Below are 24,260 nucleotides of genomic sequence, written 5' to 3'. Positions count from 1 at the left end.
CTAACTCCAACTACATTTTATAATGTAAGAGCCAAGGTTTTTTGTGCTTTTTTTCTTTTTCTTTTTTTTTTTCCGAGTCATGGTCTTGCTCTGTTACTCAGGCTGGAGTGGTACAATCACAGCTCACTGCAGCCTCAACCTCCCAAGCTCAAGTGATCCTACCATCTCAGCTTCCCAAGTAGCTGGGACTACGGGGTACATGCCATCATGCCCAGCAAAAAATTTTTCGTAGAGACGGGGGTCTCACTATGTTGCCCAGGCTGGTCTCGAACTCCTGGGCTCAAGCAGTTCTCCCACGTTGGCCTCCCAAAGTGTTGGGTTACAGGCATGAGCCACCACACCTGGTCACAGTCAAGTATTTAGGACAATTCTTTAAACTTTAAGGCTTAAAGCTAACTTAACTGCCTTTTTTTTTTGGAGATGGAGTCTCTCTCTGTCACACAGGCTGGAAGGCTAGAGTGCAGTGACGCAACCATGGCTCACTGCAACCTCCACCTCCCAGGTTCAAGTAATTCTCCTGCCTCAGCCTCCTGAGTAGCTGAGATTATAAGCCATGGCCAACTAATTTTTGAATTTTTAGTAGAGACAGGGTTTCACCATGTTGGCCAGTCTGGTCTTGAACTCCTAACCTCAAGTGATCCACTCGCCTCAGCCTCCCAAAGTGCTGGGATTACAGGCGTGGGCCACTGCGCCCAGCCATAACTGACTATTTGTTTTGTTATGAGATTAGTGCCCCAAATACCTGCTTTGCAGCTTTCTTAGCTTCATGCTTCCTTTGATTTTTAAGAGCTGTTTTTGATAATGGCTTATCGTTTCCCGATTGTGGTTTCATATTCTGAGGTGGCTCCTCTTCATGCTATGGAAAATGTAAAATAATTTTGAAATGGAGTCCATGTTGTAAACACCTACAACAACAAATTATACACTTCTGCTAATATAGGATAAACTTATTTTATCAAATTTAAGATCATTAGCAAAGATTATTTCGAAACTCATTGCTAGTGGCACACTCCCAACTGTCAGGATGGATTTAATTGGGGTCTTCCTATTAGTTGCTATATCTTTCAATCATATCAGAGCTGGCAAAATTCACTTTAGTTTTGTTCAAACAGAATTTTTCTTAGCACTGCTACAGACACATGATTCTTATAAAAACTAGATCCCAACAACAGCTTCTTCTGAGGCCTTTTTGGTTCTAACTATTGTCAACAGAAACCCAGTTGCCTCGCTTGTTTTCTTCACACAAAGAATTACTTGCTAGATCTTTACTTGTAAAATCAGAAATTAGAAGATTAAAAATAAAAGCAAATGAAAAAACAAGAATAGATTATAAGAAAATAAATGAAATAGAAAGGAGTAATTAACTAGATAATTACAAACCTGGGATTGACATATGAAGAGACCAAAAAAAAATTACATGGTTTGTCAGATTATACAATGAAGACAATCATTTCCAACATCAGATATTCATGTAACCATGTAACAACTATATTCCACAATAGAAAAGATGGTGAATTATAGGTTCAATGTATCTCCAGAACAGTTTTAGACGACATACAGTATAAGTGATGGCACTACAACTCTCTATCAGATTCATGTACTTACTGATTTCTATCTATATTGCTATTATTTTAATGTTAACTGTCTCTCAGACTCTATCATAACTCAGCACATCAAAAGTACCAGCTCTCCATGAAGTTTCCTGAGTACTAGGTCTCAGATCTGCATTTTACTTATAAGTCCTATATGGAAATGAGCAGAGCTCAAACACTTAAGATGCAGAGTAATAAATAAGAAACCATAAAGTGACCTTATCTTAGCAAATGCATTAACTATTTCAGGTCATCAAAGTTCTGGGTATGTTCATATTCTACTTGAAACAAACTGAATAGTATGAGAACCCACATTTGTAGAACAGCAGACAAATTTGGAGTGCAAGGCTCTTTCATTTCATTTGTATCCATGTTGCATAAAATGCTACTTAAGTTATACAATATTTGCTGAACATTTGTTTTATACATAATATGAAAATTCTTTCAATAGTGGGCTCTTCTGTAGTAGTTTGCTTTGGCTGAAAAGTTTCTGCTCAGGCGAACTTTGATGAAAAATGATGCAGGAAGAAGAGATAAGTTACAAGTCTCTTCCACACTTATGAGCATCATGTAGCCACTGAGAGCCTTCCACTTGAGATTAAAAAAATCCACACAACTCCTATAAATCATGAGTTTTTTCTGGTTTTGGTACTATGTGCTCATTATGCATAATTTCATTCTTATTAATAAACTTTGTTTATTCAGTTATATCAATTATTATGGGCCTGTTTTTGATGAACACATTTTAATTTCTCAGCTCACTGCAACCTCCTCCTCCTGGGCTCAAATGAATTTCCCACATCAACACCCCCAAGTTGCTGGGATCACAGGCAGACACCACCATGCCCAACTATTCGGTCTCCCAACGAAAGTTGGGAGACCCAACTTTCGGTCTCCCAAAGTGCTGAGATTACAGATGGAAACCCCCACGCCGGACCAACGAACACATCTTAAAAGGTGAAGGTCTTTTTGGAAAGCTAATAAATATTCTTTAAGTACAATTTATATATAAATTTTTACTTATAAAAAACTTTTTTCTGTGGGGGATGAACCCCAACACTTTTTCCCCCTACTGCTGTGTAACCCTCCTCCTTTGTGAAGTTATCTACTACACTGTCTTTGTTTCTAGTAATTTCTTGACAGTATTTTCTTTGTAATTTAGCTCGTTTCTGGAATTAGATACACGTAAACATTTCTAATTACTGGGCATATAGCTACTTCAACTAAAATGATTTGACAGGACCACACAATCATCATGCCACATAAAAAAGCAAAAATTTAGTAGAAATCTTAAATGTTAACAAAAAAATCCTGGCTGGGTACAGTGGCTCACGCCTGTAATTCTAGCACTTTGGGAGGGCAAGAAGGGTGGATCACCTAAGGTTGGGAGTTCCAGACCAGCCTGGCCAACAGGGCAAAACCCCGTCTCTACTAAAAATAAAAAAATTAGCTGGACGTGGTGGCAGGCACTGTAATCCCAACTACTCAAAAGGCTGAGGCAGGAGAATTGCTTGAACCCAGGAGGCGGAGGCTGCAGTGAGCAGAGATCGCGCCACTGCACTCTAGCCTCGATGACAGAGTGAGACTCTGTCTCAAAAAAAAAATCCTGATTTTAAGTTCTTACCTAATTTCATCACCATTTTCAAAGTATTATTTTCTGTATCAATTTGTCCCCCTCACCAAAATAAACCTACTACTTTTATGGATCAAAGAATTGTGCCATCATGCACAGATTAAGAAAGCAGGATGGGTTGGAGTTACTTTTGTTTTTATCTGAGGTAAGGAAAATTCCGATACAGAAATAGGAAAAATCCGAAGTCTACTGTATACTTTCTTTTTAAATCTAAATAAATATGATAAATACAAATAAATATCATATGTCTTTATATAATTTTACATAAATAAAACAATACTGCTTAAATAGAACATTTCGATGGAAATTAAGAAGTTTCAGACCAGTCATACATTTTGTTTAGTCCAAGAGAAAGGCTGGTTTTTTTTTTTTCTTTTTGAGACGGAGTCTCACTCTGTTGCTCGGGCTGGAGTGCAGTGGTGTGATCTCGGCTCACTGCAACCTCCACCTCCCGGGTTCAAGTGATTCTCCTGCCTCAGCTTCCCGAGTAGCTGGGACTACGGGCATGCGCCACCATGCCCAGCTAATTTTTGTTATTTTTAGTAGAGACAGGGTTTCAACATGTTGGCCAGTCTGGTCTCAAACTCCTGACCTCAAGTGATCCTCCCGCCTCAGCCTCCCAAAGTGCTGGGATTACAGGTGTGAACCACCACTCCTGGCCCAAAATAAACTTTTTTTCTATAAAAGTAGTAAAACTTTACTTACCAATTTGGAATTGGTGATTGGTTTATTTCTTAAAGCTGGGGGTCTATAAGCTGTTGCAACTTTAGGTTCCTCATTGGGTACTTCACTTGGAACTGCTTGGTAAGTTATTGTTTTTGCTGGAAATATTCCATCCAAAAATGGCTGCCAAGAAACCTGCCATAATTCTGCATTTGATGGCACATCATACTTGTGCAAGATAGAGCCAGTATAATGCCAAATTTTGTATCCATTATTAACCCGTAACCTGGGAGCACATGTAGCTGTTAAAATATGCTCACCATCCGGGCACCAAGCAAAATATGTAGAATCAGAAGCCACCGGTTTAGAAATAAGTTTGTAGTTTTTCACATCCCACACTTCCATTTGTCCCCTCAGATTTCCAAATCCAGCTAATACTAATATATGTCCATGAGGGCTATAGTAGGCTGCATTACGAGGACCAGTTCCAAAGTCAAATACAGGATCACATTTCAAGTTGAAAATTGTCGCTTTGGCAGGCATAAAACCATATACAGCACAAAACTCAGTAGAACTAGAATTCCAAACTACATCATAAATGGGGCCATTTTTTGCTAGAAAAAGAATATAAAGCCCAAATTAGCAATAAAGAACTATATAAATATTTGTTAGCAAAAGTTACCATCATATAGTACTCACAAACATGTCAAACAGATAAAAAAATTTCAAAGAATGTTAACATTAAAATAAATACTCTTACATTATATACTAGGGGGATTAATGTATAATCATAAATTTATTTAAGAACCCCTACTGAATCTTAATTTCTTTTAAACATTTTGGTAATATGGCCTTATAGTAATAGTTTGTTACTATTAATAAACAAATTTTTTTTTTTGGAAGGGGTAATACGTGCAGATGATAATCAAAATACAAACTATTTTATTTATTTATTTATTTATTTATCTATTTATTTATTTATTTATAGAAATGGGATCTTACTTTGTGGCCCAGGCTGGAGTGCAGTGGCATGATCACAGCTTACTGCTGCCTCGACTTCCTGGGCTCAAGGGATCCTCCTGCCTTGGCATTCCAAAGTGCTAGGATTATAGGCATAAGCCACTGTGCCCTATATTTTTTAAAATGCCACAAAAGACCAGGTGCGATGGCTCACGCCTATAATCCCAGGACTTTGGGAGGCCGAGGTGGGCAGATCACCTGAGGTCAAGAGTTTGAGACCAGCCTGGCCAACATGGTGAAACCCCCCATCTCTACTAAAACTAGAAAAATTAGTTGGGCACAGTGGCATGCACCTGTAATCCCAGCTCGGGAGGCTGAGGCAGGAGAAGTGCTTGAACCTGGGAGGCAGAGGTTGCAGTGAGCTAAGATCATGCCACTGCACTCCAGCCTCGGCAACAGAGCAAGACTCCATCTCAAAAAAAAAGCCACAAACACACGTCACTTTACACAAAGGCAACCCTCTGTTATATTTCTTGGATATCCTTTCAGAGTTTTTTTTTGTTTTTGAGATGGAGTTTCACTCTCGTTGCCCGGTCTGGAGTGCAGTGGCACGGTCTCGGCTCAATGCAACCTCTGCCTCCCAGGTTCAAACAATTCTCCTGCCTCAGCCTCCTGAGTAGCTGGGATTACAGGCATGAGCCACCATGCCGGGCTAATTTTGTATTTTTAGTAGAGATCGGGTTTCGCCATGTTGGTCAGGCTGGTTTTGAACTCCTAATGTCAGGTGATCCACCTGCCTCAGCCTCCCAAAGTGCTGGGACTGATTACAGGCATGAGCCACCGTGCCCAGCCTCTATCAGCAGTTTTTGATGATGCAGGCTTCCCCCTCACTATACTTCAACCATACTGTGTAGTTTCCTATTTTTATCTTCATCAGCCTACTAAGTGAAAATGTCTATCTTGTTTTCATTTCTATTTTTTAAATTATAAGTTAAGCATCTTTTAATATAAGTAATTTTATTTCTTTTTCTATGGGCTGATTTTTTTCTTCTTTTTTTTTTTTTTTTAAAGAGATGGTCTCATTCTGTCACCAAGGCTGGAGTACAGCCGTGGGATCTTAGCTCACTGCAGCCTCAAATTTCTTGGCTCATACAATCCTCCCACCTCAGCCTCCTAGATAGTTGGGATTATATGCATGAGCCACCACACCGGCTCTGAGGACTAATTTTTACTATCCTATGCCTATTTTAGTTTTCTCCAATTATTGGGCTTTTACTTGGCTTACTTGATATATTAAGAAAATTTGCCCTTCCTCATACTCATCACTTGACTATTTAAAAAATATATTTTCCCCAACTTTTTGTTCATTTTGTTTAATTTATGGACTCTTTTCTTCTCTCATTGTAATAATCCATTATTCCTCTATGGTCAAATTCATTATTTTTTCCCCTTAGTACTTCTGTTTTGTTTAAAAAGTCTTTTTCTACTCTTAAGATTAGAAAAAAAATTCTCCCATATATTCTTCTAATTCCTCTGCAGTCTTATGTATAAGTTTTTGACCCAACCAGAATTTATTTTGTGAAGAAGATAATAACCTTTTGTTTCAAATGGCTAGCCAGTTATCCCAAACCATATATTAAATGATCAATATTTTCTCCTCCATTGATTCAAATGCTGACTTTATTATATATTAATGTCTACAAAAGTATGGATCTATTTCTGGACTCTGTTCTCTTCCACTGATTTATCAGTTTTACCAGTATATCCACATACCACAACCAAACTGTCTTAATTACAATTGGCTTACTTTTTTTTTTTTTTTGTGACAGAGTCTCACCCTGTCAGCAGGCTGGAGTGCGGTGGCACGATCTTGGCTCATTGCAACCTCCCACTCCTGGGTTCAAGCAATTCTCATGCCTCAGCCTCCCGAGTAGCTAGGATTACAGGCATGTGCCACCACACCCAACTAATTTTTGTATTTTTAGTAAAGACGGGGTTTCACCATGTTAGCCAGGATGGTCTTGATCTCCTGACCTCATGATCCGCCCACCTCAACCTCCCAAAGTGCTGGGTACATTTTAATATCTGGTAGTGTCAGAACTCCAGATAACTTCCCCTGCCCTGCTCTTCTTTTACACAAGTTTCCAAAATATTCTTGTGTGTTCATTTTTCAACACCAACCTTACAGCCAGTTTATTTAGTTAAAAAAAAAATCAGTTAGCATTTAAATTTAGTTTTAGACTGACAGGAGAGAAATGACATCTTTATAAAAATAATTCTTCTTAGTAAAGGTCATAGTTTGTCTCTCTGAAGAGTTTTAAAGTTTTCTTCTCATTGGCCCTATATATTTGTTCTTATTATTTTTTGCTGTATATGGAATCTTTCATTTTTTTAAAGTAGCTGTTATAGTGTGACTTCATCTACATGAGCAGAGATGATTTTGCTTTCTTTCAAAACTGTATATATTTTACTTCTGCTGATTATAGTGACTAGGTATTTCAGAATGTTATTAAAATAAAGTGAAAAGGGGAGCCATCCTTGTTTTTTCTCTGACTTCAATGGAAATAGTTTTTTTAAAAGATAGATTACCCTACTTACACATGTTCAATTCAAAATGAGAAAATTAGGACGCTATCAGTATTTTAAAACTATTATTTTAAAGTTTTAGTTCATTAAAACAACAAATGAAGTGGTAACATTCTTGGATATTATTATTCTGAGACAGGGTCTCGCTCTTTCACCCAGGCTGAAGTACAGTGACATTATCATAGCTCACTGCAGCCTTGAACTTCTGGGCTCAAGTGATCCTCCTGCCTCAGTCTCCTGAGGAGCTGGGACTACAGACATACGCCACCATGCCTGGCTAACTTTTTCTATTTTTTGTAGAGGTAGGGTCTCTCTATGTTGATCAGGCTGGTCTTGAACTCCTGGGCTCAAATGATCCTCCCATCTCAGCCTCCCAAAATGTGTTGGAATTACAAGCACGAGCCACCATGCCTGGCCTCTTGGATATTACTAACAATTCTAAAGACAGTATTAAACAATTTGCTGTCATAATTAGCTAAGTAAGTTCCAAAAGAGCTACTACAATGAAATTACCTCACTCAGGAAGTTCACTTCTAAAACACTGGCGTAACTCAAATAACTAATTGTATTCTGCCAACATAAGGTATGTTTGAGGATGATTTTTAAGTTTCTTAATTAAGAAGAATTTTATCTTAAAGGTTATTAAGGTATATGAAGTCTATCTTTTGATCAAGAATTTAGATTATATCATCTTTATGGCATAGTATTTTTTACTATCATTGTTTCTAATCAAAGGAAGACTGCTGGAATACTCACGTAATTGCACTACAGCACTTTCTCCATTTGTTGCAATGTAGTGTAGAGTTTGTTCTCCATAGTAGGAAGCTCCTGTCTTGTCAACATCTGTGCTAGCTATTACCAACACAGCAGTAGCTATAACAGTAAAAACTTTAATTAGATTTAAAACACAAATTAAATGGGCATTGATTCTTCTGTTATACACATAGGAATACAGCCTAAATTAACAACTGATAAACAAAAGGAGGGATAAAATACTTAGCATACCTTTTTTATTCCACAGCATTGTAACTTTATCTGCCTTAAAGAAACTTTTATTAGCTAAAGCTGCATGAGGTCCAGCAAAGTTGGGGTACTGATATAATCTAACAAATGAAGGTGCACCTTTACTTCCTGGAACATAGACAGCCACCTAAGATACATAGACATAAATCATTACTTAATTTTTTGAAGAATAAAAACTGAGATGGACATGTTTTTACAATCACAAAAAAACTAGGAAAAGGTTTAAACACATAATATTACACATAAACAAAAACAGCAATTACCTTGTATGGTTGGGGTCCAGGTGATAATACAAAATCATTAATTTTTTGCAAATGCAATTTATTTGTAATGGTGTCTAAAAAAAAGAGTAAATCAGATTGATGAGAGAACCTAAAAGGAACAGGTTAAACTCTGAATACATTATAAAAGATCACTATAACTACACACTAATACTACTCACTATAGTCTCCTCCTGGTGAGACACAATAACACAGTGGAAAAAGCATGGGGTAGGAACAAGACAAATGTAGGCTTCAATTTCTACTCAGTCATTTACTTGCAGTGTGAGCTTAGGCAAGTAATGGGATTATACCACCCAACTCTCAGTAATTGGTTTTAAGAGAACAGTGCCAGGCACATGGTAGGTATTTGATAAATGTCAGTTATCCTCTCTTCAATCGCTGAAATAAAGTGGTCTTAGAGACTATTAGAAGGGAAAGATCAACCTTGGCCTGCTACTGCAGAATGTGGATACGGAAATTCTGTAACTTAATGTGATAAACAGATGCATGATAATGATGATCACAACCACAGTAACAACGGCTGATATTAAGAGCTTACTCTATTCCAGGCAGTCTGAACCATGCTATTATTAATAAAACTGCTACCCTAGTTAATTAGATCAAGAGCTAATATACTTTCTTTGTTCAATTTCAGAGATCAATGGCTTTTCAAAAGCAGCACACCAAACTGTCAAAGTGGTGATCCCTCTTCATTTGACATGCTCACAAAGAGGAGAATAAGACAAGAAAACAAGCTAACCCAGAAACAGTGAGGTGACAGTGCGCCTCAAACACAGGAAAATAAAATGCATAACTATACTGATTGGATGCTGCTCAAAATCAGCCTACATGCCATCTTTGGTACGTGTGAACAAAGTTACCAATTCCTATTCTAACTATGATATACTCAAAACTGTACAATCAGTAATGGGATGCTCTAAAGACAAAAATAACTGCAAACCCTTTTTAAAAAATTATTTTCAGTAATAGTGTTACTTTTTAGTATTAAGATTCTAAGAATACCCTGTGGACAATGTGGAAGAAACCAAATGAATACTTATGTGAATGTGATATTCTCAAATTATCATCCCTGGTATTCCAGAGTAACAAGATTCTTGGTGGTGACAATAAGATAGAAGAAGTTAAATAAAAACCTTGTAGTCTTTAATTGAAATAAAACTATACATTTAAAACTTTAATTTAAATAAAATTATGATTGTTACATCTTTTAAATAGAAAAAAAAGGGCCTAGAAACAATGATCAATGCAACAGCAAATAAGAATCCCTAGAACCTAAATACCATTTTTTTTGCTAGACTCAGCCAATTTTTCAAGAAACCCTATTTCCTTCTAATGTTTCCTTCAATGAGATCAAGAGCTAATACTTTTTCTTTGTTCAATTTCAGAGATCAATAGCTATTCAAAAGTAGCACACCAAAAAGGAGACAGGGTTTCCTGAAAAATTAGCCAGTTCTAGGTGTAATGGTTAGAAATGTACAATTGTCTTACCATATAGCAAAGAAGTCACTAAAGACTAGTTGGTCAAAGATGAGACAATTTGAGCATCAATAAGAAAAATAACTACAATGGACTGAAACACATACCTTTTAAATCCACAGCTCATTAAGAATGAGACTAAAAAGGCCAGGCGCGGTGGCTCACGCCTGTAATGCCAGCACTTTGGGAGGCTGAGGCAGGTGGATCACCTGAGGTCAGGAGCTCGAGACCAGACTGACCAACATGGCAAAACCCCATCTCTACTAAAAATACAAAATTGGCCGGGCATGGTGGCACAAGCCTGTAATCTCAGCTACTCAGGAGGCTGAGGCAGGAGAATCACTTGAACCTGAGAGGCGGAGGCTGCGGTAAGCCGAGATCGCACCATTGCACTCTAGCCCAGGCAACAACAGTGAAACTCCATCTCGGAAAAAAAAAAAAAGAATGGAACTAAAAAACAGCCTGGGCAACATAATGAGATCCTGTCTCTACAAATAATCAAAAATTAGCCGGGCATGGTGGTGCAAGCCTGTAGTCCCAGCTACTTGGGAGGCTGAGTCAGAATTGCTTGAGCCCAGGAAGTCGAGGTTGCAGCGAGCCATGATTGCACTGAGCCATGATTGCACTCAGCTTGGACAAAAGAATGAGGCCCACTCTTGAAAAACAAGAATGGGGAAAAAGCTAATTGGTTACAATGAAGGTTGCTAGAGATAGAATACATTATATTAAAATTGATAAAAGCAAGAATATTTATCCCGCCTTTTCTATATAAATGCAGCACTAGGTAACCAAATAATAGAAGGGGAAATTTTTCTTTATAGAAGCAGTACAGCTGAAAAATAAGTGAGGGAGAAAAAACCAGAGTATCAACAATTTGCAACCACTGATGAAATAATGCATCCAGGCATGAAACATTAATGTCAGCTAAGCCTACAAAATTAAAGACAACCAGACATTATGTGCTTCTTGATAAAAGAAGTGAACACCACCTTATAATGTAGTCTTACCCTTACTTACCTAAAAAAGAACCTGAAGCTGACCAACTCTAGAGCCAACTTGCAATTTATAGGGGACAGATGAACATGTTAAATTATACCATGGGATACAAAAGCAAAATTCAAACTATGGGAAAACATGAAAGACAAATAACCTTGTTTCTTAAACAATAAATTATGAAGAATAAAATAAAAGATGGAGTGGGAACTTATAGGACCAAAAGAAACATAAAAGATATATCAATCAACCACAATGTGCAGTACCTTATTTGGATCCTGAGTTTTAAAAAAAATTGTAACATTTGCAATTAGTAGAAATTTGAACACATATTTAATAATTTGTGATAATGGTGTTGTGGCTAAGTTTAAAAAATGAAAGGCCCCAATCTTCAGAAATCTACCCTGAAATATTTACAATTACATATTTAACAAGTATATAAAAGTATACCATATCTGGGATTTGCTTTCACTTAGTAAGAGAGATGGTAGCTGGAGAGATGTATGGATGAGATAAGATTGGCCACAAGCTGATGGTTACTAGAACTAGTGTCTGAAGTTTAAAATTCTACACGATAAAATATCTAAAAAATTTGTGTCACAGAATTTCAATAGCAATTAAATTCAGGAAGATATTCAAATGTCTTAATAGCAATTACCAGATAATAAAAAGTTACTGTAAAAGAAAACCTTTGTGTTACAGATTTTCACTGAATTCAGACTTATAAAGAATTATGCAAATGAATGTAACAGTAATTATTGATTAATAAATTAACAGTATTTAGGAAAACCCTATGATGTCATAAAAGTTAATGAAAACTGTGTACGATTACAGTAAGTAATAAAATTATGTCATAAATCTTTCCATACTAAAATTGTTGTTTTCAAAGAAGTGAACTTCATTGTTAACATTGCGGGCACAGAGAGTTTCATCTTCTGACCAGGATGGACACCTATGTCAATAAAAAAAAAAAAAGTATAAAAAATATTCAGACGGACTGTAACATCACATTAACATGTTAAAGTAATTTATGATATTGGTTACCATTTAAGGAAAAACACTTATAAACACTTATAAATATGATATTAAGTCAGTTACTAATAGTTTTAGTCAATATATGTTAATAGAAAAGGCCAGGTGTGGTGGCTCACACCTGCAATCCCAGCACTTTGGGAGGCCGAGGCAGATGGATCACCTGAGGTCAGGAGTTCAAGACCAGCCTGGCCAACATGGTGAAACCCCATCTCTACTAAAAATACAAAAATTAGCCAGGCAAGGTGGCACGTGCCTGTAGTCCCAGCTACTTGGGAGGCTGAGGCAGGTGAAATTGCTTGAACCTAGGAGGCGGAGGTTGCTGTGAGCCAAAATCAGGCCACTGCACTCCAGCCTGGGCGACAGAGTGAGACTCCGTCTCAAACAAACAAAAAAAAGAAACATTGTTCCTTTCCACTTAATACTAAAGGAAAGAAAGATCAAGTTTTTGCTCTATTACATTCCTACATACAAAATCCTTAAAAATGTAGATTTTTGTCTGATAAGTTATTTTTTAAATCAATATCAGGAAAACAAATATTATACAGTGATGACATTAAAAATACCATGTAAAAAATTAGTATTTTAAACCATTTATTTACCAATTTTGCATTTTTTTCTGGATGAAAGATTTCAAACATGTCCCAGTTTTCACATCATAAAGTTGTAGGTTGGGAATCCCAGCTGTGCCATCTTTAGAAGCTGCAATAAAAATTCTTTTTTTCACTAATTGCCTTGTAACATTTGTAAAAGGATTATTTTTCTTATTTATTAAGTTTGACATGGATTACTATCAAATGGGTTAAATCATGAAAGCTTGCCTCTGTGTTACCAAAATAAATAAATAAATAAATAAAAGGTTACATAACCCACTCATGATTCTCAACTGATTCTCAGTATCTCTTTCATTTACTTGGAAAAATAAGATTCATTAGAGTTCATACCTCTTGAAAGAACAAAAACTCTGAAGGTCTGTAAGCCAATAATGACCTATTATCATTTACTTATTCAACAATATCAACATTATTAGAAAATGTTTCTTAAAATAAGCCCCTATAACTATTTTATTACATGAAACACAGCTATATAAAATGTTCATATAATGTATTATCATTAGGTATCTCTTTAAATATATTGGAAAATGGCACAACATTTTCTAATCTGTTATCCCATACACATCCCTTAGATGTTTTGTCTACTGTACTTCCTTTCACATAATAATTATTTAAAAGTATTGATTTTAAAAGTCATTGTTATTCTTAATCTTCAGAAATCTCTATCCAGCAGTTATTTACTTCCTGAATTTTCCCTTGAGCTTTTTCTTTTCCTTTAGCTCATAATGGCTCTTTACAAACTTACCATATACCTTGAAATTACTTTCAATACATTGTTTATTTGGAGAGTACAAGATTCACTGTTGATCATAAATATTCACAAACACTATTTACTATCAGAAAGACTAATTACTTTTGTATGAGGTTATGAACTTTATAACTTTTCCCCCCACTAAACATAATTGATCCTGTCAGAGTATTTTTACACTGAGAAAATACTTACTAGTATAAGGCTGCCACGTTGCCAGGATAGTATTTTTGGGTGAGAATTCAAGGCAAACTGCCTTTGGGAGGTCGAAGGAGTGCAGTAGTCCCTTGTTAGTGACACTGATAATATTTACTCTGGTTTCAAAAGAAATTATTTCAGCAATGAAATACTGTTTTATAGTAGTCAACACTAACCAAAACATTCATACCTCTTTTCAAATACAGATCACTCCAAAATGTTCACTTTTCCTTTTTTTTTTTTTTGAGACAGAGTCTCGCTGTCTCCCAGGCTGGAGTGCAGTGGCGCGATCTCGGCTCACTGCAAGCCCCACCTCCCGGGTTCATGCCATTCTCCTGCCTCAGCCTCCCAAGTAGCTGGGACTACAGGCGACCGCCACCACGCCCGGCTAATTTTTTGTATTTTTAGTAGAGATGGGGTTTCACCGTGTTAGTGAGGATGGTCTTGATCTCCTGACCTCGTGATCCGCCCGCCTCGGCCTCCCAAAGTGCTGGGATTACAGGCGTGAGCCACCATGCCCAGCCCAAAATGTTCATTTTTCATAAAAATCAACTTTAAGTTGGTTCTAGAAAATATGCAGGAAATACCTTAACTTCAAAAAAAAAAAAATGGCCAGGTGCAGTGGCTCACACCTGTAATCCCAGCACTTTGGGAGGTCGAGGTGGGTGGATCACCTGAGGTCAGGAGTTCGAGACCAGCCTGGCCAACATGGAGAACCTCTGTCTCTACTAACACTACAAAAATTAGCCGGGCACGGCAGTGGGCACCTGTAATCCCAGCTACTCGGGAGGCAGAGGCTGCAGTCGGCTGAGATCGTGCCACTGCACTCCAGCCTGGGTGACAGAGTGAGACTCCGTCTCAAAAAAAAAAAAAAAAAAAAAATGTATATTTTACCAAAAGGCTCCTATATAAGGCTAGTGCTGGGAAATGATATCAAATAGAAGACACATGGATGATTCCACCTTCAGATGAAAAGGAAAAAAACACCTTTAAGTGAACACAAAACTAATCTATAGAGAAGCTGAGGTCTATCAAACCAAAGGAAAGGCAGAGGTGCTAGAGAAAATGGCAAAAGTATACTTTTGTTTTATTTTTTATTTGAGATGGAGTCTCACTCTGTCACCCAGGCTGGAGTGCAGTGGCACAGTCTTGGCTCACAGCAACCTCCACCTCCTGGGTTTAAGTGATTCTGCTGCCTAAGCCTCCCGAGTAGCTGGGACTACAGGCGCATGTCACCACGCCTGGCTAATTTTTGTATTTTTGGTAGAGATGGGGTTTCACCATGTTGGCCAGGCTGGTCTTGAACTCCTGACCTCAGATGATCCACCCACCTTGGCCTTCCAAAGTGCTGGGATTACAGGTATGAGCCACCGTGTCTGGCCCGCAAAAGTATACTTTTAAATTTGAATAAATGGGCCAGGTGCAGTGGCTCATGCCTGTAATCCCAGCACGTTGGGAGGCTGAGGTGGGAGGACTGCTTGAGCCCAGGAGTTCAAAACCAGCCCGGGCAACATAGCAAGATCCCATCTCAATTAAAAAAAATTTTTTTTTAAATAAATAGAAGCTATAGCAGCTAAGGAAATCAGTAAGGAGACATTTGATGTCTACTACAATCTCAAGAGCAATCTCTAAAAGATACGATTCTAAGAATTATTATGGTACAATGACAAAAATGACAATAATTGTATGATAAAAGCAGTTCCATTTTGGGATTTTTTCTATGTATCTAACCACTTTATGTACGTTTTCTCATTTAATCCTTACAACAATCTTACAAATGTCATCATTTCTGTTTTACAAGTGCTTAAATTTAGGCTTAGAAAAATAAAATGATTTGACAATTTGCTCAAGATCATACAATTGATAAATGCCACAACCAAGCTTTGAAATCAGTTTGGCCTGACTCACTTTTATGTACTAAACACTCTGGGGTGTTTAAAAAAAAAAAAGACTCTCCATCTTATTCCAGAAGTTGCTATAAGTAACTTTGTTCTACTAAGGTTTGAGGAAGATAACTGAGGTTAAGATAAGCAGTCACTGAAAAGAATGAAAAATTACCACATAGTATTTAAACACACATACACCTACATGGAGATCTTTACAACCTGCTGCAAATAACCTATTTTAGAATTACAAGATGCTTTCTTGTTTTCTTCTTGTTGCTATTGTTAACCTTTATTTTTTTCTTTGCTTTGCAACCAGAGCCTACTCAGAATTGATGGTCTTTAAGAGTTATTCTTAGTTTAATGAAGGATGTTTATTTTAATTAAGAAAAAACATATTTAAGGAAGAATCAGTAACGGTTTCTGACTTAGTTAACCGGAAACTGAACAAAGACCACAATCAATACATGAAATCTAGTTCTCTTGCCCCAGAACAATAAGTACCATTGTGGTCACAGCACTTTAATGAAATAAATGCTAGAACTTAATATAGAAGATATCTATTAAAATCATGGACATGACATATGGGGACATACTAAAAAGATTCCGAGTTGAATCCCATAGAAGGTTAAGTGTGGATATGAGTGAACCATTAACAATAACTGCCAAGGTAAAAACAGACTTATTCAACAAACTCTAAGCTAGAAGAACAAGGAATACTTCAAAAACAAACAAAAAAAGACAATGAAAAGAAGTATAGTATAGCCCATTAGTTAGTAAATTTCTATTGACTCATTACTGAAATAATACAAACTAAAATATGGATTAAAAAATAAAATTTAAGTACCCACAATAGGTTACACAAAAAAGAGTAAGAAATTTTGAGATCACATCCTATTTTTTGAGGCTGAGATTAAAACTGTTAACATTGTAGATAAGACTCATTATAATTATATTATTAATGATTTGAGAGTAGTAGATTCAGGCTGGGTGAGGTGGCTCATGCCTGTAATCCTAGCACTTTGGGAGGCTGAATGAAGCAGGTGGATCACTTGAGGTCACAAGTTAGAGACCAGCCTGACCAACATGGTGAAACACCACCTCTATTAAAAATACAAAAATTAGCCAGACGTGGTGTTGTCCGCCTGTAGTCTCAGCTACTGGGGAGGCTGAGGCAGGAGAATCGCTTGAACCTGGGAGGCGGAGGTTGCTGTGAGCTGAGATCATGCCACCGCACCACTCCAGCCTGGGTGACAGAGTGAGACCCTGTCTCAAAAAAAAAAAAAAAAAAAAACGGCTGGGCATAGTGGCTAACACCTATAATCACAACACTTTGGGAGGCCAAGGCAGGAGGACTGCTTGGGGCCAGGAGTTTGAACCTAACCTGATCAACATAACAAGACCCTGTCTCTATTAAAATTGAAAAAAAAAAAAAAAAAGAAAAAAGAAAAAGAACAAAAGACCAATTTTTTTAAATTATAAAAGCTAATTCTGCCAGCTACTTATAGTCATAAAAGGTGAATCAACTAATTCAACATGTTCTCTTTAGTAGTCAATTTTTAAAAAGCAAGTATTAATCCAATCTCACCGGGGAGTTGAAAGACTTCTGAATACATTACCATTGTAAAGAACAACGTTTAAAATTTACTTTTCAAACTAATGCATGCATTTTCTCCCTTTTGAAAAACCTAACAGTATTATATGTGGTTTAAAACAATGTAAATAACTTTAAGCCGAGCAACAAATATTTGGGCATTTGCATGGTCTATGAAATAAAATGTTGTAGTAACTCTTGAAAAATTAAAAAGGACTGGTTTTCTTAATAAAATATAAGCATTTAATCAACATAATTTTTTGTGCACAACCAATTTTGTAAACTGGTATTTTATGTAACATATATTATACTAAACGTTCTTTTGAATAACATACACTTTTATATACATAAGACTAATAATAATAACTGCAAGCAGTTGTTAGTAATTTAACAGCAAAGATAAAAAAGTATCTACATCTAGGATTAAATGAGTAAAGAGAATTATTTTCGCAGTGTTAGTGCAGATTTAAGAAACTCCAACCAATAACTTAGAGCACTATTTAAAACAACTCAACTTCTTTAGCATTAAATTATATTTTTCATACATTAATTTTTAATTCTAAGTAACTAGATAACTCAAACAAGTCATGGCATATACATAGAAATGAACAACTTTGAAGGTATTCTGTGTAACGAGAGGTAATATCTCACTACATCATGACATTAAAAGATGGATTTTATTAATGACACTCAAATATCTGTTATTCAAATAATGCCAGTTGTGTTTATATTCATGATACACAAAATATGTTATGTAAATGAACACTAACTTTTCTCCATTGCCCCAGGCAAACAAGGTCCCATCCTTACTAAAGGTATAGACTTTGCAATTCTTCCCAGATTCTCTGAAAATGACAAAAAAAAGGTTTAAATGAATAAGCATTAATACTTTTCAAAAAAATCTGATTATAAAATCAACCATTTCACTATCAATTTAATAACTAAGAACTTGCACAAATTTCAGAAAATTCCAAAATGCTTTCATCTGCCAAAATACTTTAAAATGCAATGCTATCACTGTAAAGTAAGCTGGAAAATGATTTCATACTAACAGATGGATTTTAAGAGAAAAATAGAGCCCTTTTGGGTGAATAAGTTTGTGTGGTAGGCCTTCCATCAATTTCTCATGTGTAGATATAGAAAGTATAACAAAAATAAGAGACTCCTCACTTAACTACTTGGGAATATTCTATCAAGTAATCAAAACTCTAAGTACTGTATCTCCGAACTGAAGATGTTTACTATGAATACATCACCCAGTGATAATGAATACCCAAATAGAAACTTGTATCTGTGCACATGTAGATGTACATTAGTGTAGTCACAACATGAGATGAGAACTTCCTGGCTAAAAAATAATTTGAATTGCTAAATAACAACAAAAGCATTGAGAACTGACTGATACATCCCTTATACTATCTTTGCATTAATTCATCTGCACAAATGAAGATGACATTTGTGCTTCTGCAATCACACAATAATGACGGCTTACACTCAGTTTATAGATAATAAAACATTTTTAAAATCTCTTTCTCATGGTGCAATGGCTCACGCCTGTAATCCCAGCAGTCTGGGAGGCCGAGGCAGGCAGATCACCTGAGGTCAGGAGTTCGAGACCAGCTGGGCAACATGGCGAAACCCTGTCTCTAATAAAAATACAAAAATTAGCCAGGTGTGGTGGTGGGCGCCTGTAGTCCCAGCTACTCAGGACGCTGAGGCAGGAGAATTGCTTCAATCCAGAAGGCAGAGGTTGCAGTGAGCCCTTACGCCACTGTCCAGCCTGAGCGAAAGAGTGAGACTCCACCACACAAAAAAATAAAAATAAAAAAAATCTTTCCCACATAAACAGCTATGATCAAGATGTTCCCCATCCTATACTACCCTACACTTACAACTCATTTCTGAACCTTACGGCAGAATTTTAAAATTATCTTCATTAAATTCCACCCAGGTTTTGGCCTATCATTCTAGCCTACTGAGGCCTACTTAAATCTTGATTTTCTCTTTTAAAACATTAGTTAGTCCTTACAATCATCTAAATTATTTACAAGACTGTTCAGTGAGCTCTGAACAAGATCCTGTGGCTCACCAACAGTCCTTCCCTCAAATTAAAACTAACTCATTAATCAGCTGACTTTACTGATCTTAACCAATGACAATTCTGTCATCATCATGCAACCCAAAGACTTTCTCATTTCTCAGATATTTTGCCAAAATTATGTTTACAGTTCTGTTATTCTAATGTGTATTCTATTATTCTGTCTGGAAATTCTACCCAGAAAGGAAACGAGATAAGCTTGAAACAATTTGTTCTTAGGAAGCTCATTTTGACTTAATAAACACTCCCTTATCTCAATGATTATAAACTGTCCTTTTAGTAGCTCATTCTAGAGCCATGTTTCAGACTGAAGACAAGCTTACTAAACTACAGAATCCAGAATTCAATTATTTTCTTGGTCTTGGCAATTGGGAAATTTTGTCTCTTTCCTTCTGGTGTAATTTTTTGAATGAAAAATTTCAAACATACACAAAAAATAGAGAAAAAGTATGATAATCCACCTATGCACTCATCATCAAGCTTAAGTAACTATTAACTCAGAGCCAATTTTGTTTATCTATTCCCCACTTTTATCTTTCATGCCACAACATTCCAACGCAAAAACTAGATGTCATCATCATATTATTCTATACTTGATTATGCATCTCTAACCAGTGAGTATATTTTTTTAAAAACATAATCACCACCATGCCACTTCATCTCACAAAATTAACTTCTTAATATCATTTAATACCCAATACTTGGATTTAATACTGGGTTTTTTAAAAGCTCCCTAGGTCATTCTATCGTGCAGCCACATTTGAGAACTACTCATGTAAAAGACCGACTAAATTCTGAGTCTGAAGTTTTTTTAACTTTCGTAGAAGATATGTACAGTACAGTTCCTACTGTATAATAACTCACCAGGAGACATATAACTATCTCTCTGTTCTACTCTTAGTGATACTGAGATTGTACTGGATTCAGTCATGTGCCTCCTTGTATCTACCTAACTCTTCCTGCTGCCACGCCTCAACTATTCAATGAAGAGACCTCATCTCCTAACGCCACTGGTTGTCTTGGAGTCTGCAGAGTTAAGGGCCATACTTCCACATGGCTTCCACCATGCACTGCAGCAGCACACAGAGGAGCTCTGGCACTCAGATTCAACCCAAACAGGCTAAGAGGCTGCAGTAAACTTCTTACCCCGTCTCCACACAACAAACTGTTCTGAAGTACAAATGTTCCATACAGCCTTTCTGGAGACATTTTGCACACATGACCAAGCAAGTTGGCTATATTTTGTGGATTTGTGGTCAGCTCAGTATATCCCATCATATTTGCTTTAACTCCTTCCCTGTCTCATTTCCCTTTCTCCCCTACTCCTGCAGCCCTGGGAATGCATACCCTAATGAAGTGTAGCACATAACTTTGCCATAGTTTTTGTTGTTTTTTAAATAGATATGGGGTTTTGCCATACTGCCCAGGCTCATCTTGAACTCCTGGGCTCAAGTGATCCACCCACCTTGGCCTCCCAAAGTGCTGGGATTACACGCATGAGCCACCACGCCCAGCCAGACCGGGTTTTCTAGAGTAGTGCTTCTCAAACATTAATGTGCATACAGGGCCGGGTGTGGTGGCTCACGCCTGTAATCCCAGCACTTTGGGAGGCCAAGGAGGGTGGATCACCTAAGGTCAGAAGTTCGAGACCAGCCTGGCCAACACGGTGAAACCACGTCTCTACTAAAAATAAAAACATTAGCCAGGTGTGGTAGCAGGCGCCTATAATCCCAGCTACTTGGGAGGCTGAGGCAGGAGAATCGCTTGAACCCAGGAAGCAGAGGTTGCAGTGAGCCAAGATTGTACCATTGCACTCCAGCTTGGGCAACAAGAGTGAAACTCCATAAAAAAAAAATAAATAAATAAATAAGTAAATAAATAATGTGCATACAGGCCAGGCATGGTGGCTGAGGCCTGTAATCCCAGCACTTTGGGAGGCCAAGGCGGTTGGATCTCTTGAGCCCAGGAGTTGGAGAGCAGCCTGGGCAACATAGTGAGACCCCCATCTCTACAAAACATACAAAAATTAGCCAGGCATGGTGGCATGTGCCTATAGTCCCAGCTACTTGGGATACTGAGGCAGGAGTATTGTTTGAGCCTGGGAGGTTGAGGCTGCAGTGGGCCATGATTACACCACTCCATTCTAGCCTGGGCGGCAGAGCAAGACTCTGGAAAAAAAAAAAAAAAGTGCATATAAATCATCTGAAGATCTAGCTAAAATACAGATTCTGATTCAGTAAGTTGGGTAGGGCCTGAGATGCATTTCTGTACTGGCTCAAGAGTGATGCCAATATAGTTGGTCTTGGTTGGGCCCATGCTTCCTGTAGCAAGGTTCTAGAGAACTGGGCCTAATAAAAATTGGTCAGTAGAGTCAGATGACAACAGCCTGATTATAAAGTTCCCCATTAACAGTCATCAAACAGTTCAGCTAAAGGTTTCAGCATCTTTTGAGGATCATGTGCATAGATCAGTGGTTCTTAAAGGGGGGTCCCCAGATTTGCAGCATCAGTATCACTGGGGAATTTGTTAAAAACGCAAATTATTGGGCCCTACCACCAATCTAATGAATCTGAACATTTGGAAAGAGAGCTGCAATCTGGATTTTAACGAGCTTTTCAGACGATTCTGATGCTTGGTAAAGTTTGAGAACCACTGGCCTAGATACATTTCTTGAGGATTACAAAATGGTAATTGTCTGATCCAGCATCCATTCTCCATTTATTAACTGGAATTCGTCTATAAAATTCTTTTTCTCATCAACCACTTGGTTACTCTGAGAAACAGTTTGTATAAGAAAGGCGAGATAAATGCTTGACTCCTTCCCTTTATTTATCAATTTTCAAAGTAATGAGTGAGGACTCCATCAACCACCAATGCTGACCAGTAAGGTTTAAATGGAGGGGGGATTTTTCGGGGGAGCATTTATATATTTGACATGCTTTATCTTTCTATTCATAATTCTTAATGTTCCCATCTTAGGTTGGTGTGAATCTCTTCAAGTTGCTTCCTACGACCCTTTAACAAAATCTCATTAGTCTTTTACAGCTTTGCTTTCTGGCACAAAAGTCGCTACCTCAACTTGTACATTTTCTGTCCCAGACCTAGAGTTGACCACTTCTCCAAGGAAGTGGTTCCTTTTAGTGAAGAACTGTATTTAAAGATCACAATCTGTGAGGATGGGGTATTCACTGCTACTGTGTTATTGCTGCTTCCAGGCCTTTTCATTGGCCAGAACTAGGAAATGCAAATGTTTTATGAAAAGAAATCATGAGTTCATACTGATATAGGCAAGTCTATCTTTTCACCCTAATGCTGAAAAATCTTGGTGCCTAACAACATTAATACAATTAATTTACTCTATCCTATAGTAGACTCAAATGACAATATCAACTTTCAGTTAAAAAGAAAACTATTAGGCCGGGTGTGGTGGCTCACACCTGTAATCCCAGCACTTTGAGAGGATGAGGCAGGTGGATCACCTGAGGTCAGGAGTTCAAGACTAGCCTGGCCAACACGGTGAAACTCTGTCACTACCACAAATACAAAAAAATTAGCCAGGCATGGTGGCAGGCACCTGTAATCCCACCTACTTGGAAAGCTGAGGCAGAAGAATCGCTTGAACCTGGGAGGCAGAGGTTGCATTAAGCCGAGATTGCATCACTGCACTCTAGCCTGGGGAACAAGGGCAAAACTCAGTCTCAAAAAAAAGAATTTTGCAGGTCTTCATATGGTTATGCCACCAACCTGATATAAAGCTAGAATCACTTATTTTAGTTTCCCTTTTTTTTTTTTTTCTTGAGACGGAGTCTCATCTTTTTGCCCAGGCTGGAGTGCAGTGGCATGATTTTGGCTCACTGCAACCTCCACCTCCGGGTTTCAAGTGATTCTTCTGCATCAGCCTCCCAAGTAGAGTAGCTGGGATTACAGGCGCCTGCCACCACACCCGGCTAATTTTTGTATTTTTAGCCAAGACGGGGTTTCGCCATGTTGGCCAGGCTGGTCTTGAACTCCTGACCTCAGGTGATCTGGCCTACCTCAGCCTCCCAAAGTGCTGGGATTACAGGCGTGAGCCACTGGGCCCAGCCTTTAATTCAAATTTTAAATTTAAAACAATTATATGGTCCAAAGTCAAAACTATACCAAAGCTCTTTCACAGATGTGTCCCCTGCATCCTGTAACTCTCTCCCCCTATAGATAAGCATTTTTAACTAGTTTTTGGTTTACTTGTCCATTGTTTCTTTGGGGAAAAAAAAATTAATCTAGCTAGCTATATACTATGTGCATATATATGTCCTCCCTTTTTAATATCTTTTTCATTATGATTTCACTAAGATTACTGGCCGTGATTTGGCTATCAAATTTGCAAGTTTTTCTCATTCCTTAAGATAAAACTCTTGTAAAATAAAGGCTTGTATTCAATCACACTAGTGTCTACACTTTTTCTTAGCATTGCTCCCCCTACCTTATAAATAGTCTTAAGTTACTATTTTCAGATCTGAAGATCATTTTCCTTGATAGAGAATATGTATTCTTTTCATCTTCGGTTAATATTATACAATAAAAATGAGTTCATCTGTTCTTTTCCTTTCTTGTTCAAAATACACCACCAACAAAACCATTTTAGATTGTACTGTATGTTCCCTATAACATTACTTAACAAAATAAATCATACCTTGGAAACACTGTGCTTTCTGTAAAATGTGGTGGTCCATTCACCATGTACAGTCCTTCTGATCCTCGGACTAAAGAAGTAAAATAAAAAGAACCACAATTACTTTGTTAATAAAGACTCCGTTAACACAAATGTCTTTTTTAAAAAAACAGCTTTAGTCAAAATATTAATGAAATCATTAAATACTTCATTGAACTATAGAATATTAGCA

General features: G+C 37.4%; 1 protein-coding gene across 5 annotated transcripts in view; it reads right to left on the bottom strand.

Moving 5' to 3' along the window:
- The window catches only part of EIF2A (eukaryotic translation initiation factor 2A), a 38,086-nt gene that overhangs the window by 7,700 nt on the left and 6,126 nt on the right, over positions 1-24,260 (bottom strand). The window contains exons 2-12 of one of the 5 annotated variants that reach the window (XM_063662341.1): positions 24,050-24,119; positions 22,968-23,049; positions 18,050-18,124; positions 13,800-13,918; positions 12,845-12,944; positions 12,080-12,162; positions 8,721-8,794; positions 8,440-8,584; positions 8,191-8,307; positions 3,931-4,502; positions 743-856 (exon numbers count right to left, since the gene is read on the bottom strand). In XM_063662341.1, the coding sequence (XP_063518411.1) occupies positions 743-856; positions 3,931-4,502; positions 8,191-8,307; positions 8,440-8,584; positions 8,721-8,794; positions 12,080-12,162; positions 12,845-12,944; positions 13,800-13,918; positions 18,050-18,124; positions 22,968-23,035 (1,467 nt within the window). In that variant the 5' untranslated portion in view covers positions 23,036-23,049; positions 24,050-24,119. Of the gene's footprint in view, positions 1-742; positions 857-3,930; positions 4,503-8,190; positions 8,308-8,439; positions 8,585-8,720; positions 8,795-12,079; positions 12,163-12,844; positions 12,945-13,799; positions 14,138-16,878; positions 16,954-18,049; positions 18,125-22,967; positions 23,050-24,049; positions 24,120-24,260 lie in introns of those variants that run through there. The other 4 variants (XM_054480257.2, XM_063662343.1, XM_054480260.1 and 1 more) reach the window with 4 other exon arrangements.

Source organism: Pongo pygmaeus, chromosome 2, assembly GCF_028885625.2.
Source record: "Pongo pygmaeus isolate AG05252 chromosome 2, NHGRI_mPonPyg2-v2.0_pri, whole genome shotgun sequence".
Classification (NCBI taxonomy): Eukaryota; Metazoa; Chordata; class Mammalia; order Primates; family Hominidae; genus Pongo; species Pongo pygmaeus.
The sequence above is the reverse complement of the archived record's forward strand: the minus strand, read 5'-3'. Positions and strand labels throughout refer to the sequence as shown.